Source organism: Microcaecilia unicolor, chromosome 5 (genome assembly GCF_901765095.1).
Source record: "Microcaecilia unicolor chromosome 5, aMicUni1.1, whole genome shotgun sequence".
Taxonomy (NCBI): Eukaryota; Metazoa; Chordata; class Amphibia; order Gymnophiona; family Siphonopidae; genus Microcaecilia; species Microcaecilia unicolor.
Window position 1 is genome coordinate 4,166,216 of NC_044035.1, and position 24,559 is coordinate 4,190,774.

At 47.5% G+C, this 24,559-nt stretch overlaps 1 protein-coding gene across 6 annotated transcripts in view; it reads left to right on the forward strand.

Moving 5' to 3' along the window:
- The window catches only part of FGFR2 (fibroblast growth factor receptor 2), a 189,184-nt gene that overhangs the window by 131,620 nt on the left and 33,005 nt on the right, over positions 1-24,559 (forward strand). For 3 of the 6 annotated variants that reach the window (XM_030202600.1, XM_030202604.1, XM_030202605.1), the window contains 3 exons: positions 9,556-9,746; positions 13,739-13,886; positions 23,454-23,656. In XM_030202600.1, coding sequence (XP_030058460.1) covers positions 9,556-9,746; positions 13,739-13,886; positions 23,454-23,656 — 542 coding nt within the window. Of the gene's footprint in view, positions 1-9,555; positions 9,747-13,738; positions 13,887-16,671; positions 16,817-23,453; positions 23,657-24,559 lie in introns of all 6 variants that reach the window. The other 3 variants (XM_030202602.1, XM_030202601.1, XM_030202603.1) reach the window with 3 other exon arrangements.

A 24,559-nucleotide genomic window follows, 5' to 3' on the forward strand; every position in this document is an offset into this window, starting at 1 on the left:
TAGCTCTTTGAGCAGGGACTGTCTTTCTTCTGTGTTTGTACAGCGCTGCGTACGCCTTGTAGCGCTATAGAAATGCTAAATAGTAGTAGTAGAATAGTTCTACCATATATAGCTAGTTAGCCGCTAAGTTACTAATAATCAGCAGAGATAACCGGTTATCCCGTGCTGAAATATTAGTGCTTAGCCAGCTAAATGCTGTTTAATCAACAAATACCTGTTCCTGGCTGGTTAAATAGTGCTTGATATCGATCGGTATGGAATTAGCTGTAGTTTTCCCGGCGTATATCCTGCTGCCTCAGTACCGAGGCTCTTCACAATACTAGAGGTCCTAAGTCCTGCTCTGCCTTCAAGTGTCTTAATGCTTCACAAAGCCTGTCTTCCAGGGCTACAACTACTACTACTACTACTATTTAACATTTCTAGAGCGCTACAAAGTGTACGCAGCGCTGTACAAACACAGAAGAAAGACAGTCCCTGCTCAAAGAGCTTACAATCTAATAGACAAAAGTAAAGCATTTAAATGTAAAATATTTAAGCAGTCAAGCACAAGAGAACAGTCACAGAAGGACTGAAGATGTTGAAGGGTGGTCAGTGTGATTAGGTGTAACTCTGGTTGGAGTAGTGGGAGAAGGTGATAGAAGAATAGAAATGGGTGAGGTAAAGTAATGAGTGGGTTGATAGGGAGGTTATATAAGACATGTCACTCTAGGGGTGGGTGGTGGGTCAGAATTATCTCAAGCCCCACAATGACTCTGCATATTATTTGGGACCCCTGATCTACAGTGGGCATTCCTGAGGGAATCTGAGGGATCGTAGGCTTTAGCTGTGCTTTGCTTATTTCTGCATTACAGTTGAGATTTTTGGGATGTTGCCGGGTATTTGTGACCTGGATTGGCCACTGTTGGAAACAGGTGGATACTGGGCTCGATGGACCTTTGGTCTTTCCCAGTATGGCAATACTTATGTACTTATGAAGTGAAAAGTTAGGATCAAGATCTATCCCAAGGTTAATCGCCCTTCCAGTACAGTGGCCCATCGCCTTTGTGTTTGCTGGAGAGAAGCAGGATGTTGTTCCATCAGAACCCTCTTCTGAAGGAGTATTAAGATTGGGTTTGGAAATGTTGTTTTGTCCGGTCCCTTGTCCATCACTTGGCTTTCCCACCCACTTCTCCAGCGTTGTCCGGTTTTATTTTTATTTTTTTATTACATTTGTACCCCGTGCTTTCCCACTCATGGCAGGCTCAATGCGGCTTACATGGGGCAATTGAGGGTTAAGTGAGTTGCCCAGAGTCACAAGGAGCTACCTATGCCTGAAGTGGGAATCGAACTCAGTTCCTCAGTTCCCCAGGACCAAAGTCCACCACCCTAACCACTAGGCCACTCCTCCACTCGAGCTGGAGTGGCACAAGGCTCGGAGGAGAACACCGCAGCAGTTGAGTTGCTTTGCCAGTCATCTACATTTTGATTTTGGATATAGGTTTGGTTAGGTTTGGAAATGGGGAGAAGTTCCTGTTGTCACGAGGATTCCTCTTTCTTCGGAAAATGACATCTTCACCAGTTTTGCAATATCTTTGCCCAGTAGGTTTTGAGGAGCAGGTGGTTGGGGTCAGAAGGATTTCCATCTTCTGTGCCCTAATGTTATATCCACGCCGGAGACCAATGGCTCGTGTGTCTTAGCTAACTGATGACATTGTGCAAATTTTCTGTGGACAGTGTCTCCAGGCATAACATCATCAGTTGTTATGAAGCAAGTTTGTCAATTTTGGAATTGCATCTGAACAATTTTCAGTGTATAAAGTTTCCATTAAATACTATGACTTCTTCACAGGAGATCCCGAGGAAGATTTTTATAGATGTAAGATGTGCTGGGTTTCCACCCAACTTGTGTGGGTGGGCCAAGAGTTAACTTGGATAGGCCCCCCCACCCTATGCATCCAACATCTCTTCCTCTCTCCCCAATCCTCTGCCCACAGACCAGAAACTCCCCCTCTTTCTGAACTGCCCCTCTCCCCTGGCATTCCTCCCTGGTTTACCTTAGAGGCATCTCCAGTAGCTGCAGGCTTCCCTCTGCCGCATCCCGCCCTTGCTGACATCACTTCCTGTTTCCTCAGTGGAAGGATGCAGTAGAGGCAAGCCTGCAGCTACTGGAGATGCCTCTAAGGTACGCTGAGGAAGGAGTTCAGAGACGGGAGTGGTTACCAGGCTGCCAGTGGAGGACAGGGAGAGAGGGAGCTGTGGTGCCATTTCTGGGTGGGTCTGTGTCCACCCAGGCCCACCCCTAACTACACCTCTGCTTTACAACTTTTTTTGTATTCTTAGCGCCCCAAGGATGTCTTGGTGCAGACGCCTAGTCTTACACATTCAGTGGCTGGGAGTTTGAATAGGGCCACATTGATGGATCCAGTTTTACCTTTCGCTGGTAGAGTTCTGATCTATGATGCTTTCTTTGGGACCAGACGTGCCCTTTTCCATGTGTCTAAAACTAATGTATTACCCAGTTTTTCTCCTGGAACCTAGGCTGTTCAGAAGGAGCTCCATGAGCTTCGGTCATAGGTAGCTGCTTTCTAGGCATGTGCTATTTTTTTTAGGTTTCTCTGTAAATGTATAATCAAGTGGTGAGGTAGAACTTAATATGTCTTGAAGCCAGGTCAGCTGAGAGTGGTTTGCAAGAGAGAATGAGTTTGAGTAATGTCTCTGAAGGTGACCGCAGCACTTGTCCTTGCCTCAGTGTGCAGGATAAGAGTACTGATGAAATTGGCTGTTTTTTGTCCTACATCCCTTTGGGGCACCCATGGTGCCTTTTAAACATTTCTTTTTGGTGTTTATTCTGCCCTTTGAAAGGTTGATGGAGAAATGCCTGGTTATGTGTTTGAGTGTTTAATGGATTGTAACCAGGACTTTTTTTGAGGGGGGGGGGGGGGGTACTTGGGAGTACTGAGTACTGGCACCTTTTCCATTGTCTGCTAAAATTGACCAATGGGTCCCCAAGTTTTAATGAAAGAGCTCAGGCTCTACACACCAATTCTGCCTTGTCATAGGTTCTGTGACTAGTTGCAGGGGGCCTGGCTATTGTGGGGTGGGTCCATCAGTGATTACCCCACCCCTGAAGGGTCGCCTGGCATTCGAGTACTGGCACCTTTTTTGCTAGAAAAAACACACTGCTCTTTAGGATTCCAGAACCTTGCTATTCTTTCAGATTCTGCATGGAATCTTTTCACTCTTTAGGATTCCAGAATCTTGCTGCTATTTGGGATTCTACATGGAATGTTGCTACTCGTTGAGATTCTGCATGGAATCTTTTCACTCTTTAGGATTCCAGAATCTTGCTATTCTTTGGGGTTCTACGTGGAATCTTGTCACTCTTTAGGATTCCAGAATCTTGCTGCTATTTGGGATTCTACATGGAATGTCGCTACTTGTTGAGATTCTGCATGGAATCTTGTCACTCTTTAGGATTCCAGAACCTTGCTATTCTTTGGGGTTCTACATGGAATGTTGCTACTCTTTGAGACTCTGCATGGAATCTTGTCACTCTTTAGCAGGGCTTTTTTTGAGGGGGGGGTACTTGGGGCTACTGAGTACTGACACCTTTTCCATTGTCTGCTAAAATTGACCCATGGACCCCAAGTTTTAATGAAAGAGCTCAGGCTCTACACACCAATTCTGCCTTGTCATAGGTTCTGTGACTAGTTGCCGGGAGCCTGGCTATTGTGGGGAGGGTCCCTCATTGATTACCCCACTCCTGAAGGGTGGCCTGGCATTTGAGTACCGACACCTTTTTCACTAGAAAAAGTGCACTGATTGTAATGGATGTGTAACTTTTGTTCCTAGTATTTTGCTTTGGCTTTTGCTATGGGATTTTATTCTGAAGTTGACTTTTTTTTTTTTTTTTTGCCTTGTTTTCTGTTTGAAAATAATGTGAAAAATCTGAACAGTCTGAGAGCCAGGGTTGAAATCTCATTGCTTCCATTTGCCCTCCTTGAGACCTTGGGCAAGTTACCTCATCCTCCGTTGCCTCAGGCAGGTCTGGATTTAGCAGCGGTGACGCAGGCAAGTGCCTAGGGTGACAGGTTTCAAAGGCACCAAAATCCGAGGCCAGGGAAGAGCCTGTTCTGCTCACCGGCGGGACACGTGCATGTGGCTGCTGGAAAGGGGGTCTGCTTCTTTCCTGTCCTTGGGATCTCCAACACCTCCTCTGGGCTCTGCTGGTTGGTCTTTCCTTGGGCTCCAATCTTAAGTCCAGAACTGGCCTCAGGTACAACCTGATGTCCTTTATTTACTAAGCCGTGGTGAACATTGCGGCGCTGTTCCACTGCGTAAAAGATTACCACAGGGTTAACTGTCCTGCGATACAGTTACATTTGTGTTACTTCAGCCAGGAATGTTGCATGTTCCCACAGCCGTGATGCAAGGACTGGACCACCAATTCTAAAACAGAATATTTTTCTACCCCCAATCCCGAGTCAAGCAAAATGGGGCTGGAGGTCCGGAAGACCTCTGGTCCCTCTGACCCCACCTCCGCTGGAGATCCAGTCGGTTTCCAGCCGCCCCTAACTTCCCCCCCCCCCCCCAAAGCATCCCTCCGTTGTCCCTGGTGGCCCAGTGGGCTGCAAGTATGTAAGGAACCCCGACCCAACCGCCCTCCCCCCAGCAACAAGGAGCTGGAGGTCCGGCGGACCTCCAAGCCCCCCCCCCGACACAGGTTTATGGGGGGCTGGAGATCCGGTCTGTCTTCAGCCCCCCCTAACCCCCTCCAGCATCCCACCGATATCCTTGGTGGTCTTGCGGCCCTTCCCCACCCCCCTACCTGCAGTTGGAGGAGGGAGGTGGACTCCTCCTTCTTCCATCGGTGCTGCCTGCAAAATGGCGATGCCCATCCCCGCCTAGCGCATCCCGGGATGCACTGGGCGGGGCTGGGTGCTGCCATTTTCCAGATGGTGCCAATGGAAGAGGAGAGAGGCCACCTCCAACTGCAGGTAGGCGGTGGGGAAGGGCCGCTAGACCAGGTGGGGGGGAGGCATTTACCTGCAGCCCACTGGGCCACCAGAGACATTGGTGGGATGCTGGGGGGGGGGGGGTTAGGGGGGCTGGAAACCCACTGGATCTCCAGCCCCCCCCCTGAACCTGGGTCGGGGGGACTGGAGATCCACTGGACTAGCCCCCTGCTGCTGGGGGAAGGGGGGTCGAGTCAGGGTTCCTGCCAGGGCTGCTGCTGCATTAGGGGGAATGGGGTCAGCTAGCATGCAAATGCTTGCTGGACAGGGCTCACCATTCCTCCCCAGTGGTCTGCAAACCCTAACACCAGTTCTGAGCTGATGTAGGGTTTGCCACGGCCAGCGAGCCAATCTTTGGCTTGCTGATCATTGGGATGAATAGGTTTAGCATGCATTTGCATGCTAGTTGCGTTCAGAGCCCGCGAATGCGTTTTCACCCGCTCGGGGGGCTCTGATCATGGGGTGGTGGCAAAGCAGGCGCTAGTATGGCGCTGACAGCCTCTAGCGCCTGTTTTTGCTTCTGATCATTGGCCCATAAGTTAAAATGGTAGCCTCTGCCTTCTAGCAGTAGTTCTATAACCCTACCACTAGAGGTCAGGCTTCCCCCTAATTTGTTAACTTCAGAAATGGATCGGGGGGGGGGGGGGTATAGGAGTGGGTTGGTGGGAGGTGTTGCTGAATTTAAAAGGATCAAATAGGGGTGGGGGTGTTTTTAACTAAGCACTGGCCACTTTAAGTTGCTCTTACACCTCTTCTTGAGGTGATGCGAACTTTCCATAATAATGCAACATGTCGGGTTTAATGCAAGCTGTTATTCATTCTGCATGATAATCAGCTGCTTTGCATGCATTTGCATGCCTCACACCTTATTGTTCACCATACACGGAGGTAGCAAATCCCCACGTTAAGTTGCGCAGTTGCTTAATAGGGCTCTCGGAAGTGACCTAACTAGTGTGCCTGAAACGAGGTGAATCTCGGATAAATAATGCAGCAATAACTATGAGATCCCTGCACTGGATCCCTAATGTTCTAGGAACCACAGCTGTCTGCTGTCCCTGTAACACAGCGAGGGCCTGCCCACGTCGCTGCTGGCATGTGAAGGCCCCTTCTGCCTCCGGAGCTGTTTGTGCCTGGTTACGTCAGTGCTGTGCAGTGCCAGGCTCCTCCACCCCGATGAAAGCTCCCATTGTTCCAGGCCTCAATACTCTGTGCTGTCTCACTGGCAGCTTGTGCTCCCTGCCTTTAAGAGTCTGTGTTTGTTTTGTTTTGTAAGGAACATGGGTCAGCTTTAATGCAATGGAGAATAAATTTCAGCTCCCTTAGAGGTGGAGTTGCTGCTTCCCTCCTTTGGAAGGCCTGTACCTTAAAGAGGCGTTCGTTCGCTCCACCCAGCTGCAGAATACAACTGCAGACTCCATGTCAGTGTGATCCCTGGTTCCTTCCTACCCGAGGGTCAGGCAGACCAACAAATTGCAAAGCAGCCCTGTAACTAGCTGAAGGAGGAAGGGAGAGACCGGGAAATAGTCAGTATCTTCGGCCTTCATTAGTGAAAGCCGTTCAGTGCTATAACAAAATGACTGTGGTCTGAATGATGTCAAGATAGATTACAGATTGGAGTCCTGCGCACTTTCAAGTGTCTCCTGTTCGGAAGGTTCCCGCTTGCAATTCTGTCATCTAATCAGAGCACGGAGGGTTAGATCAACACACTTTTCCTTTCTGTTATGTATGCACACGCCAGCATGCCAGTCTGACCTCTTACCAGGTATAATATGTGTGCACATGTCAGTGTGCTGGTCTGGTCTGTTACTAGGTACAACTTGTGTGCACACGCCAGCGTGCCAGTCTGTTCTGTTGCTAGGTACAACACGTGTGCACACGCCAGCGTGTCAGTTTGGTTTGTTGCTAGGTACAACTTGTGTGCACATGCCGGTCTGTCTTTTACTAGGTACAACACGTGTGCACACGCCAGCATGCCAGTCTCATCTGTTGCTAGGTACACGTGCACATGCCAGCGCACCGGTCTGGCCTCTGCAGAACATGATTAAGGTATGGGCTATTTAGCCATGTGCCTGGGACCTAAATATTTAGAAGGGACTCGCTCAGGTGTGTAATTCGGTGTCTTGTCCTGATAATCAGCAGCTGGCAGAGGGAAGCATATGTGTTTTATGCGTAGGGAAAGATCGGTGCCACCACCACGAATCACAGGTGTCCTTCTGACTGTCCTCCCCATTCCCTGTGCGCTGTCCTTCAGTTGGCATGAGTTGCTGGCAGATCCAGAACAAGAACATATGAAGTACAGTGGCAGATATTAGCCAGAGGTTATAGAGCAGCTGAGGGAAAACTGATCTTAGAAGCTGCCATTCTCTATTTATTTAAGCAGATGGTGTGCGAAATTGGTGTAAAAGAGAATTACGTTTGTGAAAATAGTGCGAGGGGCCAGGTGTACAAAACTGCCCAGAAAGTGCTTCAAAGAATAACAGGCTGCCTTGTGCTCAGATATGTTTGTGGGAATTTTTTAAAATGGGGGGAGGGGAGGAACAGATTAATCCTGCTCCGATTTCACGGCCACGTCTGAAGAATGTTCCACATATGTAAAGTCCCTGTTCATGTTGTTCCATTTAGCTTTCCACACACTTGTGAACACGCCAGTATTGCTTCAGAATTACATGTCCATGCGTGTGCTGGCAAGCTGCTTTTTTTACATTACGTATTTGTGCACAAGACATGCTGCTATTTTTTCGAAACAGATTTTGGATCCTTTTCCTTCTGTCTCCCCCCCTCTGTCTTCCAACTGAGCCATTAAATGAGCCCCTGCTGCATTTTGACAGTCTCACTGGACTCCTCATGCTGATCTAATAGCTGACAACAATGAGGAAAAGTCAGGAGGGTGTGGGCGGGGGTGGGGAATCCCTATGGAATGAAACAGGGTGGCACAAATCCTTCTGAAGTTTGGAGCCAAGTAGTTTACTTGCAGAAGAAAATCAACTTCATTTTCCTGGCCCACAGTACTTTTTTGGTTTCTTTGCCAGATATTTGTGACCTGGATTGGCCACTGTTGGAAACAGGATGCTGGGCTTGATGGACCTTTGGTCTGTCCCAGTGTGGCAATACTTATGTTGCCAGAGAATGTAGTACAAGCAGTTAGCTTGGCAGGGTTTAAAAAAAGGTTTGGATGGCTTCCATAGACCAATCTTAAACTGGACTTGGGGAAAATCCACTGCTTATTTCTGGGATAAGCAGCATAAAATGTTCTGTTTTGGGATCTTGCCAGGTATTTGTGACCTGGATTGGCCACTGTTGGAAACAGGATGCTGGGCTTGATGGACCTTTGGTCTGTCCCAGTGTGGCAATACTTATGTTGCCAGAGAACGTAGTAAAAGCAGTTAGCTTGGCAGGGTTTAAAAAAAGGTTTAGATGGCTTCCATAGACCAATCTTAAAATGGAGTTGGGGAAAATCCACTGCTTATTTCTGGGATAAGCAGCATAAAATATACTGTTTTGGGATCTTGCCAGGTATTTGTGACCTGGATTGGTCACTGTTGGAAACAGGATGCTGGGCTTGATGGACCTTTGGTCTGTCCCAGTGTGGCAATACTTAAGTACAGAAGCTCCATGTAGTCCTCTGATGGGATTCCTACTTTCCCAGCAGGACTGATCAAATCATGAGCTTGAGCCATGTGGTGCTGGAAGTTGAAGCTGTTCCCCTGTTTTCAGGTCTTGTGAAACTTGATACCATGAGACTCAACCTCATGGTTAGACCATTTACAACTGGGAAGTAGGGATCCCGTCAAAACGATCAGCAGCTGAAGCCAAGTGAGGGGGAAAGAGACAGGGTAAAGACAGGAAGGGGGAGGGGTAGGAACATATAAAGAGAGAGAATGGGTGAAGGCTGGAGGGCCAATGGAGGGGAGAGAGAATATCAGTATGACACTGGGAAAAAGGCAAACGGAGAGATAAGTGTTTAAAATGTAGGTACCAAAAAAAAGAGCTGGTGCTGAGAGAAGGAGAAGATCAAAGGAACTGAAGAAATTGTGGCGTTTTCATTTTGAAGCTGCCATTTTAGTCATTCCTGAGGTGGTGGGGAACCCATAGGTGCTCCATATAAGAGGCTTGGGGAGGCTAAGCCAGAGTGGGCGTGGTTGGGGCATGTACTAAAATCTCCCTCTCAAAAATCGGAACCCTTTGGCAGCTCTGTGGGTGAATAGTTAAACTCTTTGCTGGAGCATGTGGTATGAACAGTTATGTAGCTGTATTTATGTGTATGTATATATATGTTTGGACAAGTTCCTGGAGGAAAAGTCCATAGTCTGCAATTAAGACAGAAATGAGGGAAGCCACTACTTATCCCTGGGATTGATAACGTGAAATGTTGGTACTTGTGACCTGAATTGGCCACTGTTGGAAACAGGATACTGGGCTAGATGGACCAGTGGTCTGATCCAGTATTGCCTATTCTTTCTTATGTTTTGGGTTTTGGTCCAGGGTCTGCAGCCACTCTGCTGTCTCAGTGTCGTCGCTGTTCTTAATGAAGTGTGTTATTTTTGTCTTCTCTCCCTGCCAGAGCGATCCTCGCATAGACCGATCCTGCAGGCCGGACTGCCTGCCAATGTCTCCACTGTGGTGGGGGGAGATGCGGAATTTGTCTGCAAAGTGTACAGTGACGCACAGCCACATATCCAGTGGCTGAAGCACATCGAGAGGAACGGCAGCAAGTTTGGCCCCAATGGGCGTCCGTACCTGAAGGTGTTAAAGGTGAGCGTTCAGACAATGTTATCGTACACTCCAGGGTTCACAGTTTCCTTCTGCTGGTTGTACAGGGGGGGTTTTAAATAAAAAAAAAAATCAGAATTAATTTTCCCAGCTGGACCTTTGTTAAGGGTCAAGATTGACTTTAATAAACAGGACTGACTGAATTAAAACTCTATGTGTACAAGGCCCACGATCCTCTTAATAGTAGTTTCTCAGTGTGGCTGACTGCGGTTTTATGGAAAACCTGGACTGCATTGCTGAGCTGAGGAGAACACCTTTGCTACAGCAGGAATCTTTAGGACCACGTCTTCATGGTCCAGTCGGGGCCAGCGCTAGGGGGTGTAAACAGGCCAGGGGTCCTCTGGCTGAAGAAAGTAGAGCCTGGTGACGGGCTTTGAGGCTCCCTTCCAAATTTCCATCCTGGGCCCCAACACAGCTGGCACCGGCCCTGGGTCCAGGAAGAGATTAATACTGCCTCAAGTGGTAGAAAGAAGTAAGTCCAGTTTTGCTCAGAAATAAATTAAGCACCCATCTGTAATCGAAGAAGTATTTGTGTCATCAGACTTCTGCAGAGCCCCTTCAGGATCCCCAACATATCAGGGGCAAAAGACTGTTCCCCCGATATTCAAAGCTGGTCAGCAACAGCACCTAGCCAACATAGCGTTGGCTGAAGATTAGTGCTTAGTGGCTAGCCGGACGACATAGCAGGTCAGCACCGATGTTCAGTGTCTGGCCAGCTATATTTCTCAGCAGTAGCGAACTAAGGGTGGTCTGGGCCTCCTGCGCAGCCGCTGCCCGACATCCCCCCTACTGCCGCAGCTGCTGCTCCGGTCCTACCTGAAGAGCCCTGGTGATCTAGTTGTCTCTGCGGGGGGAGAAGCATGTTCTTTCCTGCTCACTGCGCTGCTGCTATTCCCCGCCTTCTGGCACCGCCGTGTTTTCAAAATGGCAGCCAAGACTTCTCGCGGTTGTCGACAGTCTCACCAAAATTTCTGCATTGAGTCTTGGCCACCATTTTTAAAATACGGCAGTGCCAGGCAGGGGGAATAGCGGCAGCACAATGGACAGGAAAGAATATGTTCCTCCCCCCCCCCCCCCCCCAGCCGGCACGCCTTTAAAGGTAGGACCAGGGAGGGCTGTAGTGCGTGACGGGCATCCGGGCAGAGCCTCTGGGCTGTCGGGCAGTTCCCGGTTGGCCGAATGGTCAGTCCGCCCCTGTTTCTCAGCCAAATATGGCCGCATCAGTAGGTGGAATATCTTTGGTCGGTTTGAAGTTAACCAACCAACGCTGAATGTCGGATTGGCTGGTTATGTTCAAACCACTAGTGGTTACACTGGAAGACGCCACTGGTGAACAGCCAGAGATCTCGGGGATTAAGAGACTATAGGGCAAATTTTAGTCCTCTGTCGCTATATTCTGAGGGATGACTCGATAAGACTAGCAGGATAAAGTCAAGACACACCCAAGAGCTTTGGAAATCCTGAATAATGTTAGGATTTTATGTAAACATGAAGCTCATTGAACTGATTTAAGCAGACTAGAAAAGGCAATGCTGGTCACCAGGAACAGCCCGACGTTCAATAGGCCATCCTGGGAATTAGCCAGGCACCTCCCATGGTCCGAACATCCGGTCCAGTAAGTTCATAGCAGAGATACAGGACAATGTTTTTTTTTTTTCCATCTTCCGTCAAATCGGCCAGAGTAGGTTTATTGCCTTCTGCCACTGAAGGGAGCGTCTTGCTGAGATTACAGTGTGAATCCTGCGCAGGGACACTCCCTTTGCACAGCTGGGCGTAATCTCTGTTTTCAGGGGCTGCAGGACCCCAGGCTGGTTTTCCTCCCTCACACTGGATTCTTCTAGCAGGATGAAAAGTCCCCAGCAGATAGCACTAAACTCTCCTCTGGCCGCCTGCAGGCTGCTTCTTGGTACCCACTGAAGTCCTGGGCGAGGTGTTAGCCAGGCAAATGGTGACATTTAAATGTTCTCTGGGCGGAATCGGACCCACCACAAGAGTCAGTTACGTTTGTGCCAGAGATGTTTGGTCCATCCCAACTGCTGTCCTAAATGTATCTGGCTGACTTTTATCGGGGTACGTTCAGTGGCAGACACTTCCTGAATTCAATGCCTTCAAAAGCCCACTTAATCAGATAAAGGGGTCCGGTTAACTCTGCTGCTCACTGGGCTTATAAACATGAACCTCTGCAAACTGCGAGCAACAGCTTTCTTGGTGCTCACTAAAATTGTATATATATATTCCAGAAATGTTCAAATATTTTGCCCCCTATTAGAGAATGAGTAATGCAGGGTTCTCCCCCGTCCCCGGGGTACCTGCTCTTTTCATCTTTCTCCCTGAGTTCTTCTCCCACCACTTCCCACAGGAACTTCTGGTGCTGGAAGCTGTTTAATGTCATTCTTCCCAATCTCTACCTCAGCCTTTAACTGAACTGGCAGAGTTATCGGTGTCGGAGGGTAGAGGTCAGCCTGTTTGTTGCAGGTCTGCACCATGTTAAACTATGTCTGTGTCCAGCTGACTGCAGAGGGAAAGGAGGGCATTTTTCCCTCACCACAAAAACCGCTGGGCACTGTAATGCTACTGGGTATGTGTAAGTTGCCTTTCCCCGAGAGGAGGGTCACCGAGAAGGCTGAATCAGTGCTGGGTTTGCTGCAATGCATGGATTTGATTAATTTAAGGAAGTCGATTAAAGCAGTGGAGCAAATCTGTTCGGTTGAGCTGATGTGAGATAGTAATTGGAGGCCAGATTTCTTTTGGTTTCGACTGAAACTTAATCTGGGGCCGTAATTTACTGCTCAGCTTCAGCCAAAACTGAAACCGAAAACCGGCCCAGCCCTGCAACCAGAAAGAGCCTCCCTCCCCCACCCCCCCACCCCCAGTTGATCCTGCCTACGCCAGCTCTAATCTCACAATGGCTGCCGCGTCCTTCACAAGATTGCCACTGAAGGTTTTGGCAGCTGTTTTGACGGTGGAGACGGCAGGTATGGGCAGGGGTGTAGCCAGAATTCGAGGTGGGAGGGGGGTCAGAGCCCAAAGAGAGTGGGCACATTTTGGTCCCCCTCCCCGCCCCCACCCACCCACCGCTGCTGCTGCTGTGCATGCCTTGGCTGGCGGGGGAAGCACATTTTCCAGCGCTGTCTCCGGCGCCGCTGCCACGTTTCCTGCCCTGTTTCCCCTTATGTCATGTACGGCATACTCATTTTAATGCTCAGTTTCACTAAAGTGTGCGTGCAGGATGTGAGGAGAAGAGAGAGAGAGTAGGGCAGGAAATGCGGCAGCACTGGAGACCAGTGCTGGGAAAAATGCTTCAGCTGGGGGGGGGGGGGTTGGGGACCCTCGCCAGCCAAACCAGGGGCAGAGATTCAGTTTTAGGGGGGCCCAGGACCCCATGGGCCCCCGTAGCTGCTCCACTGGGTACAGGAGTGACTGGGAATTATTCCTGCCTCAGGTATTTCCGCTAGACCATCAGGATTTAAGGTAGGCCTGAGAGGAGGGCTCCTCCTGTTGTTGGGGGGGGGGGAGAGGAAGGGACAGCTCTTCCTGTTCATGGAGGGTGGGAGGGATGGAAGGACAGACATTTCTGCTCCTGGAGAGGGGGAGGGATACAGCCAAAACCCAAAACGAGGCCAAATATGAATTTTGGGCTGGTTTTGATGCTGAAACCAAAACTGAAATTCGGTCAGCTTCTCCCGGTAACCCTGCACAACTACATTGCTTCTTATTCCTTCTGACAATTCCGGCATTGATTTAGTTGTAGTAAAAAAAAAAAAAATCCATGTCAGCTCCTGTCCTGGGTTTTAAATTTACGCCAGCGCGCCGCGCTCCAGCTATTTTCCGTGTATAAGAAATGCAGCCTGCAGAGCCCCGAATACTCTGGAATGAACGCTTGGCTTACTTATGTGTTGAGAGGTAGCGACTGGGCTGCGGAGTTGGGGGTTGCAGCTCACTGTTACATCTGTCTCCTGTGTTGTTGGTTCCAGCACTCGGGGATTAATAGTACCAATGCAGAGGTGCTGAAACTCTATAGCGTGACGGAGGCGCAAGCTGGAGAGTATATATGTAAGGTCTCCAATTATATTGGGGACGCTAACCAGTCGGCCTGGCTCACTGTGCTGCCCGCGTTAGCAGGTAACAAAGCCATTGCCCGCATGCTTGGACTGTTGGTGCTTCGGGAAGTGGGGGCCGCTTGGGAGATGTCTCTGGTGGTCTCTGGAGTATTCTGTCCCTGTCTCTGGTTGGTACAGCTGGAATTACGCCAGCAGCCATAGAAAACCTCCCACTGAGTTCTCTCCGCCTCGTCCTGCCTCTGGGGTCCCTTCTCTCTGTTTCTTTGCTTTTTTTTCTCTCTCGTTCTTTTGCTCTCTGTATTTTATGAAAGTAAAATAATCCCTGATAAATGTAGCGTGGGCCCTGGGCTGGAGATTAGTTAGGGCTCCAGGATTCCAGGACAAGCTGACGTGGTGTCACTATGCATGTCCTCAGCTTGGAGTACAGGTACAAACAGAGAAGGGCAACGAATATGATAAAGGGGATAGGACGAGTTCCCTATGAGGAAAGGCTGAAGCATCCAGGGCTCTTCAGCTTGGAGGGGAGATATGATAGAGATCTATAAAATAAGAGTGGAGTGGAACGGGTAGACGTGAATCATTTACTCTTTCCAAAAATACTAGGACTAGGGGGCATGCGATGAAGCTACAAAGTAGTAAATTTAAAATGAATCAGAGAAAATTTTTCTTCCCTCAACGTGTAATTAAACTCTGAAAATTCATTGCCAGAGAATGTGGTAAAGGCGGTTAGCTTAGCAGAGTTTAAAAAAGGTTTGGGTGGCTTCCTAAAGGAAAAGTCCATAGAGCATTATTAAATGGACTTGGGAAAATCCACTTTTTCTGGAATAAGCAGTATAAAATGTTTTGTACTTTTTTGGGCTCCTGCCAGGTACTTTTCACCTGGATTGGCCACTGTTGGAAACAGGATGCTGGGCTTGATGGACCTTTGGTCTTTCCCAATATGGCAATACTTGTGTACTTATGTACAGGAGACTAAATCCTGGCACAGTTCTCCAAAGAGACACAGAAGGGAAGGGCCTTTGCAAAGACGGACATTTATCCATTGATATATCTTAAGACTGAGCTGTCGGGGGCAGAGGCGAGGTTGTTCAGTCCACACTGCTCTGTCTTAAGATATATCAGTGGATAAAAGTCCGTCTTTGCAAGGGCCCTTCCCTTCTGTGTCTTTCTGGAGAACTGTGCCTGGGTTTAGTCTCCTGTACATAAGTATTGCCATACTGGGAAAAACCAAAGGTCCATCAAGCCCACCAGCTACGCAGCCATTTAACATAACCTGTGCTCTACATGTTTCTCTCATATATTGGAACAAACCTGCCCCCAATTTGCTTTGGCACCCAGGGTGACTCTATTGCCCCCAAATCAGAGTTAAAACTCCAAGGAGGCCCTATCCTTCATATATACAGCCATTATAAGCAGTGTACAGGGGTCGTACATGATCGAGAGGTGTGGGGTGCCAATGTCTCATGTTCCTGCATTTGGTCCCAGGTGGTGGTCAGGGATGAGAGCCCCGGAGAGCTCAGTTAAATTTCAAAGACAGCGGGCATGAAACTAGCAGCTTGGGACTGCTTTGACCGTGTCCTGAGCGCTGGTGGGGAGCATTGATGCCAGGGTCAGGAAATTACTCTTTAATGTACGTTCATGTTCTGCTCACATTTCAGTTTTTGAAAAACTAAAAAGTTCCCTCCTTCTTGGATCCTTTCTGTTGCCTGTCTGTTTCTCCTTCCTCTGGTGTTCAAATACCTATTCTCATTGGTATAGGGTGTGAATTAATTTTTTTTTCCCGCCTGCCATTTCGGCTGGTGTCCCAGGAATGTAGAATTGAATCACTTGGTGGCCACAGGTTCCACCTTTGAGCAATTAGCACAGATGCTCCAGGGAACCTGTTGGTCCGGCTCTGCCCTGAATGCCATTACCAGATCTGAAATTACATTTTGGCAGTTGAACACTCAACAAGGGTAGGGTATATTTTAAGAAATATGGGCTGGAAATTGTAGGTTTAAGAGAGAGATGCCAAAAAAAACTGAGGGATCCCGCTGCTGCATCGTTCACTTCCTTCCCTGATTTTTAAGAATAATTTCATGCTCAAAAGTCTCTAGACCACGGTAACAGTAAACCCACTTCAGAATTATTACCTGAACCTGGAAGCGTAAGCTGATGCTTTTTCCTCCTCTTGTGTGGTAGAAGAAAGTTAACCACCTTTTCATCTTGGGACCTTGCCGGTGACCCACAGGAGTAGGAAACAACACAGCTTGCTCTTTGTCAGTCAGGTCAGCTTCACAGTATAACAGTGGGGCTAGTAAGGAAAACACAAGCATGCCAAAGGACAAAGGCAGAGCAAGGGAAGCTTGTGCTCAGCTCAGTGACTGCACGCAGATAAGCCATGGGTTAGAAGCGGACAAAGGAAATGTAATCGATCTGAGGTTTGAATCCCTAAAGCAAAACCTTAATGCTTTAGGAATTGTAACCTGAGGAAAAAAAACCTGCAGCCCTGTAAGGAGCTCATCTGCAACACCAGAGGCTTTTCCCCTTTCTGTGCTCACCTCTTATTCTAAACGCAAAAGGCTGACGGAGTGCAAGGCCAAGTGGGAGTGTTTTCCATGCCGCGTTCCTGCATGCTTCTCCAGGTGGTGTTAATAAGTCTGGTGGTGGGGTTCATTGCTGCTGATTACTGATCTGTGGATGGGGAAGAAAGGAGGCCCATTCTCCTGCTCTACAGCCTCCACGCCTCTGGGCTGACCCAGGGATGGGGCGTGAAGGTTCGGGAGTCCCTGGTCCACAAGACTTTCTCACTCTCTGGTGTTTGTTTTTTGTCTCTCTCCCTCTTTCCGGCTTCCCTTCTTTTCCAGGCTGCCGGTGTTAACATGACAGACAAAGAGATAGAGGTGCTGTATGTGAGGAATGCCTCTATGGAGGATGCAGGGCAGTACACTTGCTTGGCGGGTAATTCTATCGGGATTTCCTATCACTCTGCATGGCTGACGGTCCTGCCAGGTATATACCCCTCCCTCCTGGGTTCTCTCCTGCCCTCCTTGGTTGAGGGCTGTTTATCCACACACGCTGCTTCTGCCTCGCTGGCCTCCTGATCCAGGAGCTCTTGTCACCCTGTTTTTTGTGATTGGCCACAGCTCTGCTGAAAAAAGATTTTTTTTTTTGTTCTTTTCACCTTCGAATCGTTGCAGACTGAAAATCCCAGAGACAGATGCGTGCTGCGTGGAGGTGGTCGCGCTTTGACATTCACAGTGGCGACTCTCTCTCCAGGTTTCTAGTTCCTGAAGTAAAACCTTTTATTCAAAATCCAATTTTTGTAGAAAAGCCTTCTGGATCAAGCCAAAAACTATTTAAATTTAAACTGTTCTCTTGATATCCAACTTTAGCGCCTTATTTTCATTCTCGAAGGAGACCCTGTTACAGCCAGCGTCCTAATCGGGGTCCAGAGTGCTGGGCAGGAAGGATGCCCGTTGTACGCTGAAGCAACGTGTGTGCAAAAGCTGCTCTGATTTCCAGTCTGCTTCCGTGGCAAGGAGGCACAGGCCTGCAGCTGCCAGACTATATCTCGCATTTATTCCAGTTCTGTGCGTAGATCTCTGTGCGTCAGTGCCTCGATTTCGCCTTCTGCTGCATGAGTGTGACTTTCCTGTCACTCTGTTGCTTGGACACTTTACACCTGCTTTTGACTCTAAAGAGCTTCTTTGAATGTGTACCCCAGTCCTGCTGCAGTGTGTGAATGTCCGTGTGTGGCATGTACCCCAGTCATGTCATTCATCCCAGCGCTGTCACATATGAGTGTTCGAAAAAGTATTTTGAGGAATGGAGTGCTGTGTCCCGTTGATGGGCTGTGTGTGACATGAGGGAGGAATCGCAGTTCGTCTTTGAGTGTCGGATGTGATGTGCACGTGTTCACTGGTGAAAATGTAGCGTCTATACTGAATGTGTGTTTGTGGGGCTGAGGTTGCAAATAGAAACTCGTGTTGAAGGCAGGCCACCAATTAAATGTCTCTTTAAAACAGTTTAAAGAAAATGTTTCATTCCTTTCATTACAGTAAGCTGTGAAGATCAAACCCACTAATTCCTCTTTGGGTGATGACGTGACCGTTCAGATTGTCAGTCACATTCATCTGACGTTTCCAAACATCTTTCTTCAGTCTTCCAGGACGTTCATCATATTTTCTGGAACAGTTGTGATCTTTTATTAATATTTGGGATCTTATTACCACACTGGACAATCAAATCAGGTTTAGTCCTAGCTTCTGGTGCAAACAGTTGTTCTGTCCAATCTGGAGACCTAATTTGAACTTTTAATAAAAACCCAATTCTTCTCCATGTATTTGCCCTGTCCTCCTCATACCCAGCTTTGTTCCCCAACATGACTCAGCCAATGTTCTTTGGAATCTGAATCGCTAATCCATTTATCAAATCTAAAACTCTACCAGAATCCTTGGATTGATGGGCACCACCCTATCTCGTAATACTGTGAACCTCACTGAGTCTCTCCAGCATAACTAAGTAATTTCCAATGTGCATATTCCATGAAAGAATTTGGATGTTCTCACGCTATGTTGGTCCTTCATCCAGTTCTTTCCCCAGATTACGCTGATCCTTTTCTTTACTCTGTCTGAACTTCTCTATCTTATCTCCGTTTCTCATTAAGGCTCCATAGAGATACAGAAAATGACGGCAGATAAAAGATCATATGGCCTATCCATTCTGGCCATCCATACCATCCACTATATCTTCCTTTCCCATAGAGATCCTATACCATCCACTGTCTCCTCCTCTCCCCTAGAGATCCCGTACCACCCACCATCTCCTCCTCGCCCCTAGAGATCCCGTACCGTCCACCGTCTCCTCCTCTCCCCTAGAGATTCCGTACCACCCAACGTCTCCTCCTCTCCCCTAGAGATTCCGTACCACCCACCGTCTCCTCCTCTCCCCTAGAGATTCCGTACCACCCACCGTCTCCTCCTCTCCTCTAGAGATTCCGTACCACCCACCATCTCCTCCTCTCCTCTAGAGATTCCGTACCACCCACCATCTCCTCCTCTCCCCTAGAGATCCCGTACCACCCATCATCTCCTCGCCCCTAGAGATCCCGTACCACCCACCGTCTCCTCCTCTCCTCTAGAGATTCCGTACCACCCACCATCTCCTCCTCTCCCCTAGAGATTCTGTACCACCCACCGTCTCCTCCTCTCCCCTAGAGATTCCGTACCACCCACCGTCTCCTCCTCTCCCCTAGAGATCCCGTACCAACCACCGTCTCCTCCTCTCCCTTAGCGATCCCGTACCATCCACCGTCTCCTCCTTTCCCCTGGAGATGCTGTCTGCATGTCCCATGCTTTCTAAAGAAACATTTTGGAAGCTTTAAGGAATTGGTCTCTCTCCAAAGATACAGTTACCCACATAGTTTTACTTCAGAAAATGTTTTCTTCAAATTTTCCTGTTTTTCAAAAATAATATGTAATCTGCAAGAATTTCCAGAACCTGTGCAGACTGAATTCCATTTTAAAATCCATAAGCAGTTTCAAAGCATTATGTAACAGTGATACTAGGACTAAGATACTCACCAATCAACTAACAGATAGCAGATTTCAAACAAATTGGAGAAAATATTGTTTTCATTTGACAAACTGTGGAATTTGTTTGAGGATATGGTGAAGGCATCTAACATAGCTGGAATTTTTAATTTATTTTTTTATTTGTTACATTTGTACCCCACATTTTCCCACCTATTTGCAGGCTCAATGTGGCTTACATATTACCGTGAGGCGTTAGCCACCTCCGATGATGAAACAAATACAGAGTGGTGTTATTGTCAATGAGATAAATGTGTTACAGACACATTAGGGGAATCGTAGAGAAGGGGAGTTGTGTAGTGTTCATAGTGTTCATTACAAGTTTTGGTTTCTTTGTGTTGCTGGGTTCAGAAGTTGGGTCAGTAGGCTATGCCTTTTCGAACAGGTTGGTCTTTAGTGATTTCCGGAAGTTGAGGTGGTCGTACGTTGTTTTTACGGCTTTTGGTAGTGCATTCCACAGTTGCGTGCTTATATAGGAGAAGTTGGATCCATTTAAAAGGCATATGGCCAAGTTCCTAGTGGGAAGGTCCATAAACAATTATTAGCCAAGTGGACTTGGGAAAGCCATAGTTCATCTCTGAGAATGAGCAGCAAATGATGGATCTGGTCTGTGGGATCTTTCACTGCAGATTGGTCATTGTTGAAGACTAGCTGCTGGACTTGATGGACCTTTCTTCTGATCCAGCATTGGCACATCTTGCTTATGTGATATTTTTGCTTGGTGGCTTATGGGAAATTTTGCTGTTCCAACTTCATATTATATTACTTGTTGACTCTTCTGACAAAACATCTAAGAAACTTCATAATTTTCCTTTACTAAACCCATCAAGTCCCAGTATTTTGCAGTTAAGCATATACCTCTTATTCTCATATTGGTTTTGTCAGTTGGTCATTCACTTCAGAGGAATGATCAAGTACCTTTTAATCCTGTATAGGATGTTTTAATTTCTACAAATATAAATATTGAATGGATGTCTTCACAGCTCCAGTACTTCATAAGAACATAAGAGTAGCCATACTGGGTCAGACTACTACTTAACATTTCTAGAGCGCTACTAGGGTAATGGTCCATCTAGCCCAGTGGCCAAGCCAGGTCACAAGTACCTGGCAGAAACCCAAATTGTGGCAACACTTCAGTGGAGATGGGAAGGCAGTAGAACTACAGGACATGAATTGAGGTTGAAGGGGGGCAGACTCAGGAATAATGTCAGGAAGTATTTTTTCACGGAGAGGGTGGTGGATATGTGGAATGCCCTCCCGCATAAACACAAAGGAATCCTGTTTAGAAGGAATGGTTCCATGGAATCTTAGTGGAGATTGGGTGGCGGCGACACCGGTAATTGGGAAACAAAAGGGGAGCTGGGCAGACTTCTACAGTCTATGCCCTGATCGTGACTGAATAGATAGGGATGGGCTGGAATGTAAATTTTAAGGGGCTTTGATGTTAGCTTCAGAACTTAGTACAAGAACAATGCTGGGCAGACTTCTATGATCTGTGCCCCGATAATGGCAAGGACAAATCAAACTTGGGTATACATATAAAGTATCACATACCATGTAAAAATGTGTTTATCTTGTTGGGCAGACTGGATGGACTGTACAGGTCTTTTACTATGTTACTATAAATCCCAGGGCAAGCAGTTGCTTCCCATGACTGTCTCAATAGCAGAATATGGATTTTTCCTCCAGGAATTTGTCCAAACCTTTTTTAAAACCCAGATATGCTAACTGCTGCTACCACATCCTCCAGCAAAGAGTTACAGAGCTTAACTATTTGTTGAGTGAAAAAATATTTCCTCCTATTGTTTTAAAAGTATTTCCATATAACTTCCTCGAGTGCCCCCTAGTCTTTGTACTTATGGAACAAGTAAAAAATCTACTTCTACTCGTTCTAAACCACTCAGGATTTTGTAGACCTCAATCATATCTCCCCTCATCTGTCTCTTTTCCAAGCTGTATACCCTGTGCACATGGCAAATCTTAACCAATCACTGTTGAATGTTCTAAATACCAAGAGCCAATCACATGATAAAATAGGACCAATCAAACCATTTCTATTCACTTATTCCTAAATGTACCCATTATCATTTTCACTGTGTCCCTGCATGGGTAGTCACCCCACCTCAAAGATGTAGCTGAACTCGAAAAGATACAGAGAAGGGGATGAACAGGGGGAAGGATAGAGGTATCTAAAATCATGAACTGGGTGGAATAAGTAAATAGGAATGATTTATCCTTGCAAATACTGTTAGTACTGGGAGACATTTCATGAAACAAACAAGCAGATTTAAAACAAATTCGTCATTGCTTAAGTAATGAAATCTGCTGGCAGAGATGTGGTCAAAGTTATTCATTTAGCAGAATTTACAAAGGTGTTGGGTACTTTCCGTGCTTAGGTGTCTCCCACTTCTGGGAGTTGAGTACAGAGAATGGACTTTTCTTAGTTGGATGTGCCTGGTATTTCCAAGTAACTTGGACTGGTCTCTGCTCGAGAGAAGATACTGGGCTTGATGAACCATTGCTCTAACCCTGCTTGGAACTTACATTCTTCTACACCTTCTCTCAGCTAGGCCTGGCATACAGCCAAATAGCTTATGCACAATCAATACTTCCCACTGCTTTATGTAGAAAGGGAACGCTTGTAGCACCCATGGCTATGGCAGAGGTCTGTTCTTCCCATAGGAAAACATTTTTCTTCATGGCCAACGTTGCAAATCACTTGATAAGGTCTGTGGGTGTTCTAGGGTTCAGTCTGCTGTCTAAGCCTTCTTTTAAGACTTCCAGGGCTTTGTCTTGTGGTATCCTTGTGTACAAAGATGTTACATCTAGTGTGACCATTTTCAAGGACGACATGATACCTCTTACATCAGCAAGAAGCTGGAGAAACTGGGAAGTATCCCTTAAATATGATTCACCCTTAATCACTAAGGGTTGTAGATGGCAGTCTACAAACATAGAGAGCGGTTCCAGGAGATAATCGGTCTGCCTGGGGGATTTTGCAGGGACGTATGAATCTTAGGCAGGGTTTACAGTACTGGTATCTGTGGAAATGTCGTATTTAGGAAGTGGAACTCCTTCTGTGTAAGGTATCCTAGTGCATACCCGTCACTGGTAATGTGATAGATCTCATCTTGCAACTGGATTGTGGGATACAGCCAAATAGCCCGGCACTTTTCAGGTCAGCCCATCACTCAGCTCGTGGTCCTTCCAGAACACTGATTTTGGCTGGCTTCGGTATTGCCTTGAACCAGCTGTTCAGCACCTTCAGTCTCCACTTCCTTTTCTAATGACACTAGAGCTCGGTTCAACCAACCATGTACTCGGAGTCTGCTGTATTTGACCCAATCCTGTACTAGTACAAATGGTGGATCTCGTGTTAGTCAGGTCTTTCCACAAGGACTTGCAGAAGCTGTGTTAGTCTTGAGTTTACCACTTCTCTCTTTTACGACCCACTGTGGGATCCTTCTGAAAAGATACTCCTGGCTCTGGATTAACTTGTTCTCAAGATATTTAAACAGGATATTATCCCAAAGTTAAAAGAGATTCTTGGTTAATGTGGCTTTCTAGCCGGACCTTTTCTAGATTTTCACTCCTGAGCACTCACGTTTTCGCTGCCTTCTATGCAGGACGGGGACTCCCACCGCCTCTCTCGAACTGCTGTGCTTGGGTTTGGCTCACAGTCAGGTTTGTCCTTTACCCTGTTCCTTGCTGTGTGGTGACTTAGGCTGCAAAGCTCTTGGCATATGTTAAAAGGAAAAAAAACCATGCCTGTTGTGTAATATGTTTAAAAGCTCTTTTCTAGTAAATAAGTTAGTTTTCAGACCACAAAAGGCCCGGTACAGTCTGTGGCTTGATAACTTGCCATGTTTGTGTGTGTGTGTATGTGAGCATACAGGTATGGGTGTTCAGTGAGAGCGCATGCATGCATCCAGAGATTTAACCTTGCCCTGCGCTAGTTTCTACTAGTCTCTCTCTCTCTAAACGAACGATTGATTTTTTTCTCATGAAATGCTAACTCGGTGGTCTGGTTTGTTCTTCATCTGAACATGTGGCAGATACTGAGGAGAAGGAGGAGAGCCAGGTACCCCCAGACTACGTGGAGATCATCATTTACTGCGTGGGGTTCTTCATAATCGCCTGCATGGCGCTGATCATCATCTTGTGTCGCGTGAAGTCCTCCACGAAGAAAGCAGACTTTGGCAACCAGCCGGCGGTTCACAAACTGACCAAGCGCATCCCTCTGCGCAGACAGGTAACAGAAAGTAGATAAAGAGACCCAGAACCTTTTCTGCTAACAACCAGCCAGCCAGCAGTGGGGGCCACTTGAGATGCTGACTAGGGAGGAAATGTCCATGGCCATAGGTCTGAAGGTGCGGGGAGGGGAGGGGATAGTGTCCAGCTCTAAGGCCATTGCATTTGGGCTTGATACAGAGGAAAGAGGAAGAGGGGTCTGAAGGGAGCAATGGCTGAGGGTGTAGTAAAGAGAGGAATAGGTTGCCTGAGTGACCCAAATCTCCATTTCTGCCTCTGCCACCAAAGTGCTTTAGGATTTTCCTGTATCGTGTCAGTCGCATGAGGCTGCAAGGGGCATGTTAGTACTGTTAGTCTGAAGGGTACCACTATCCTATTTAATGAACTAGAACTATTTATAATCTGCATGTCTAGAAAATGCTGATTGAATTACTACCTCCTTTTCCTCCCTCCCCCCCTCCCCCTCCTGCCAGTCTTCAATAGAGCAAATTAAGTGAATGTACATTTTGGCTGCTTTTATTGCATTTGACATTTCATACCTAGCTCTACCTGTTCTATGGTGGAGCTCTGTGTGTGTGTGTGTCTGTGTGTCTGTGTGTGGCATGCTCTGCTGCCGCCTGTGTATGTGTAGCCTACACTGCTGCTGCCGCCTGTGCTGTGTGTGTTGCCTGCTCTGCTGCTGCCTGTGTTGTGTGTGTGGCCTGCTCTGCTGCCGCCTGTGTGTGTGTAGCCTACACTGCTGCTGCTGCCTGTGCTGTGTGTGTGGCCTACACTGCTGCTGCTGCCTGTGCTGTGTGTGTAGCCTACACTGCTGCTGCTGCCTGTGCTGTGTGTGTTGCCTGCTCTGCTGCTGCCTGTGCTGTGTGTGTTGCCTGCTCTGCTGCTGCCTGTGCTGTGTGTGTGTAGTTCA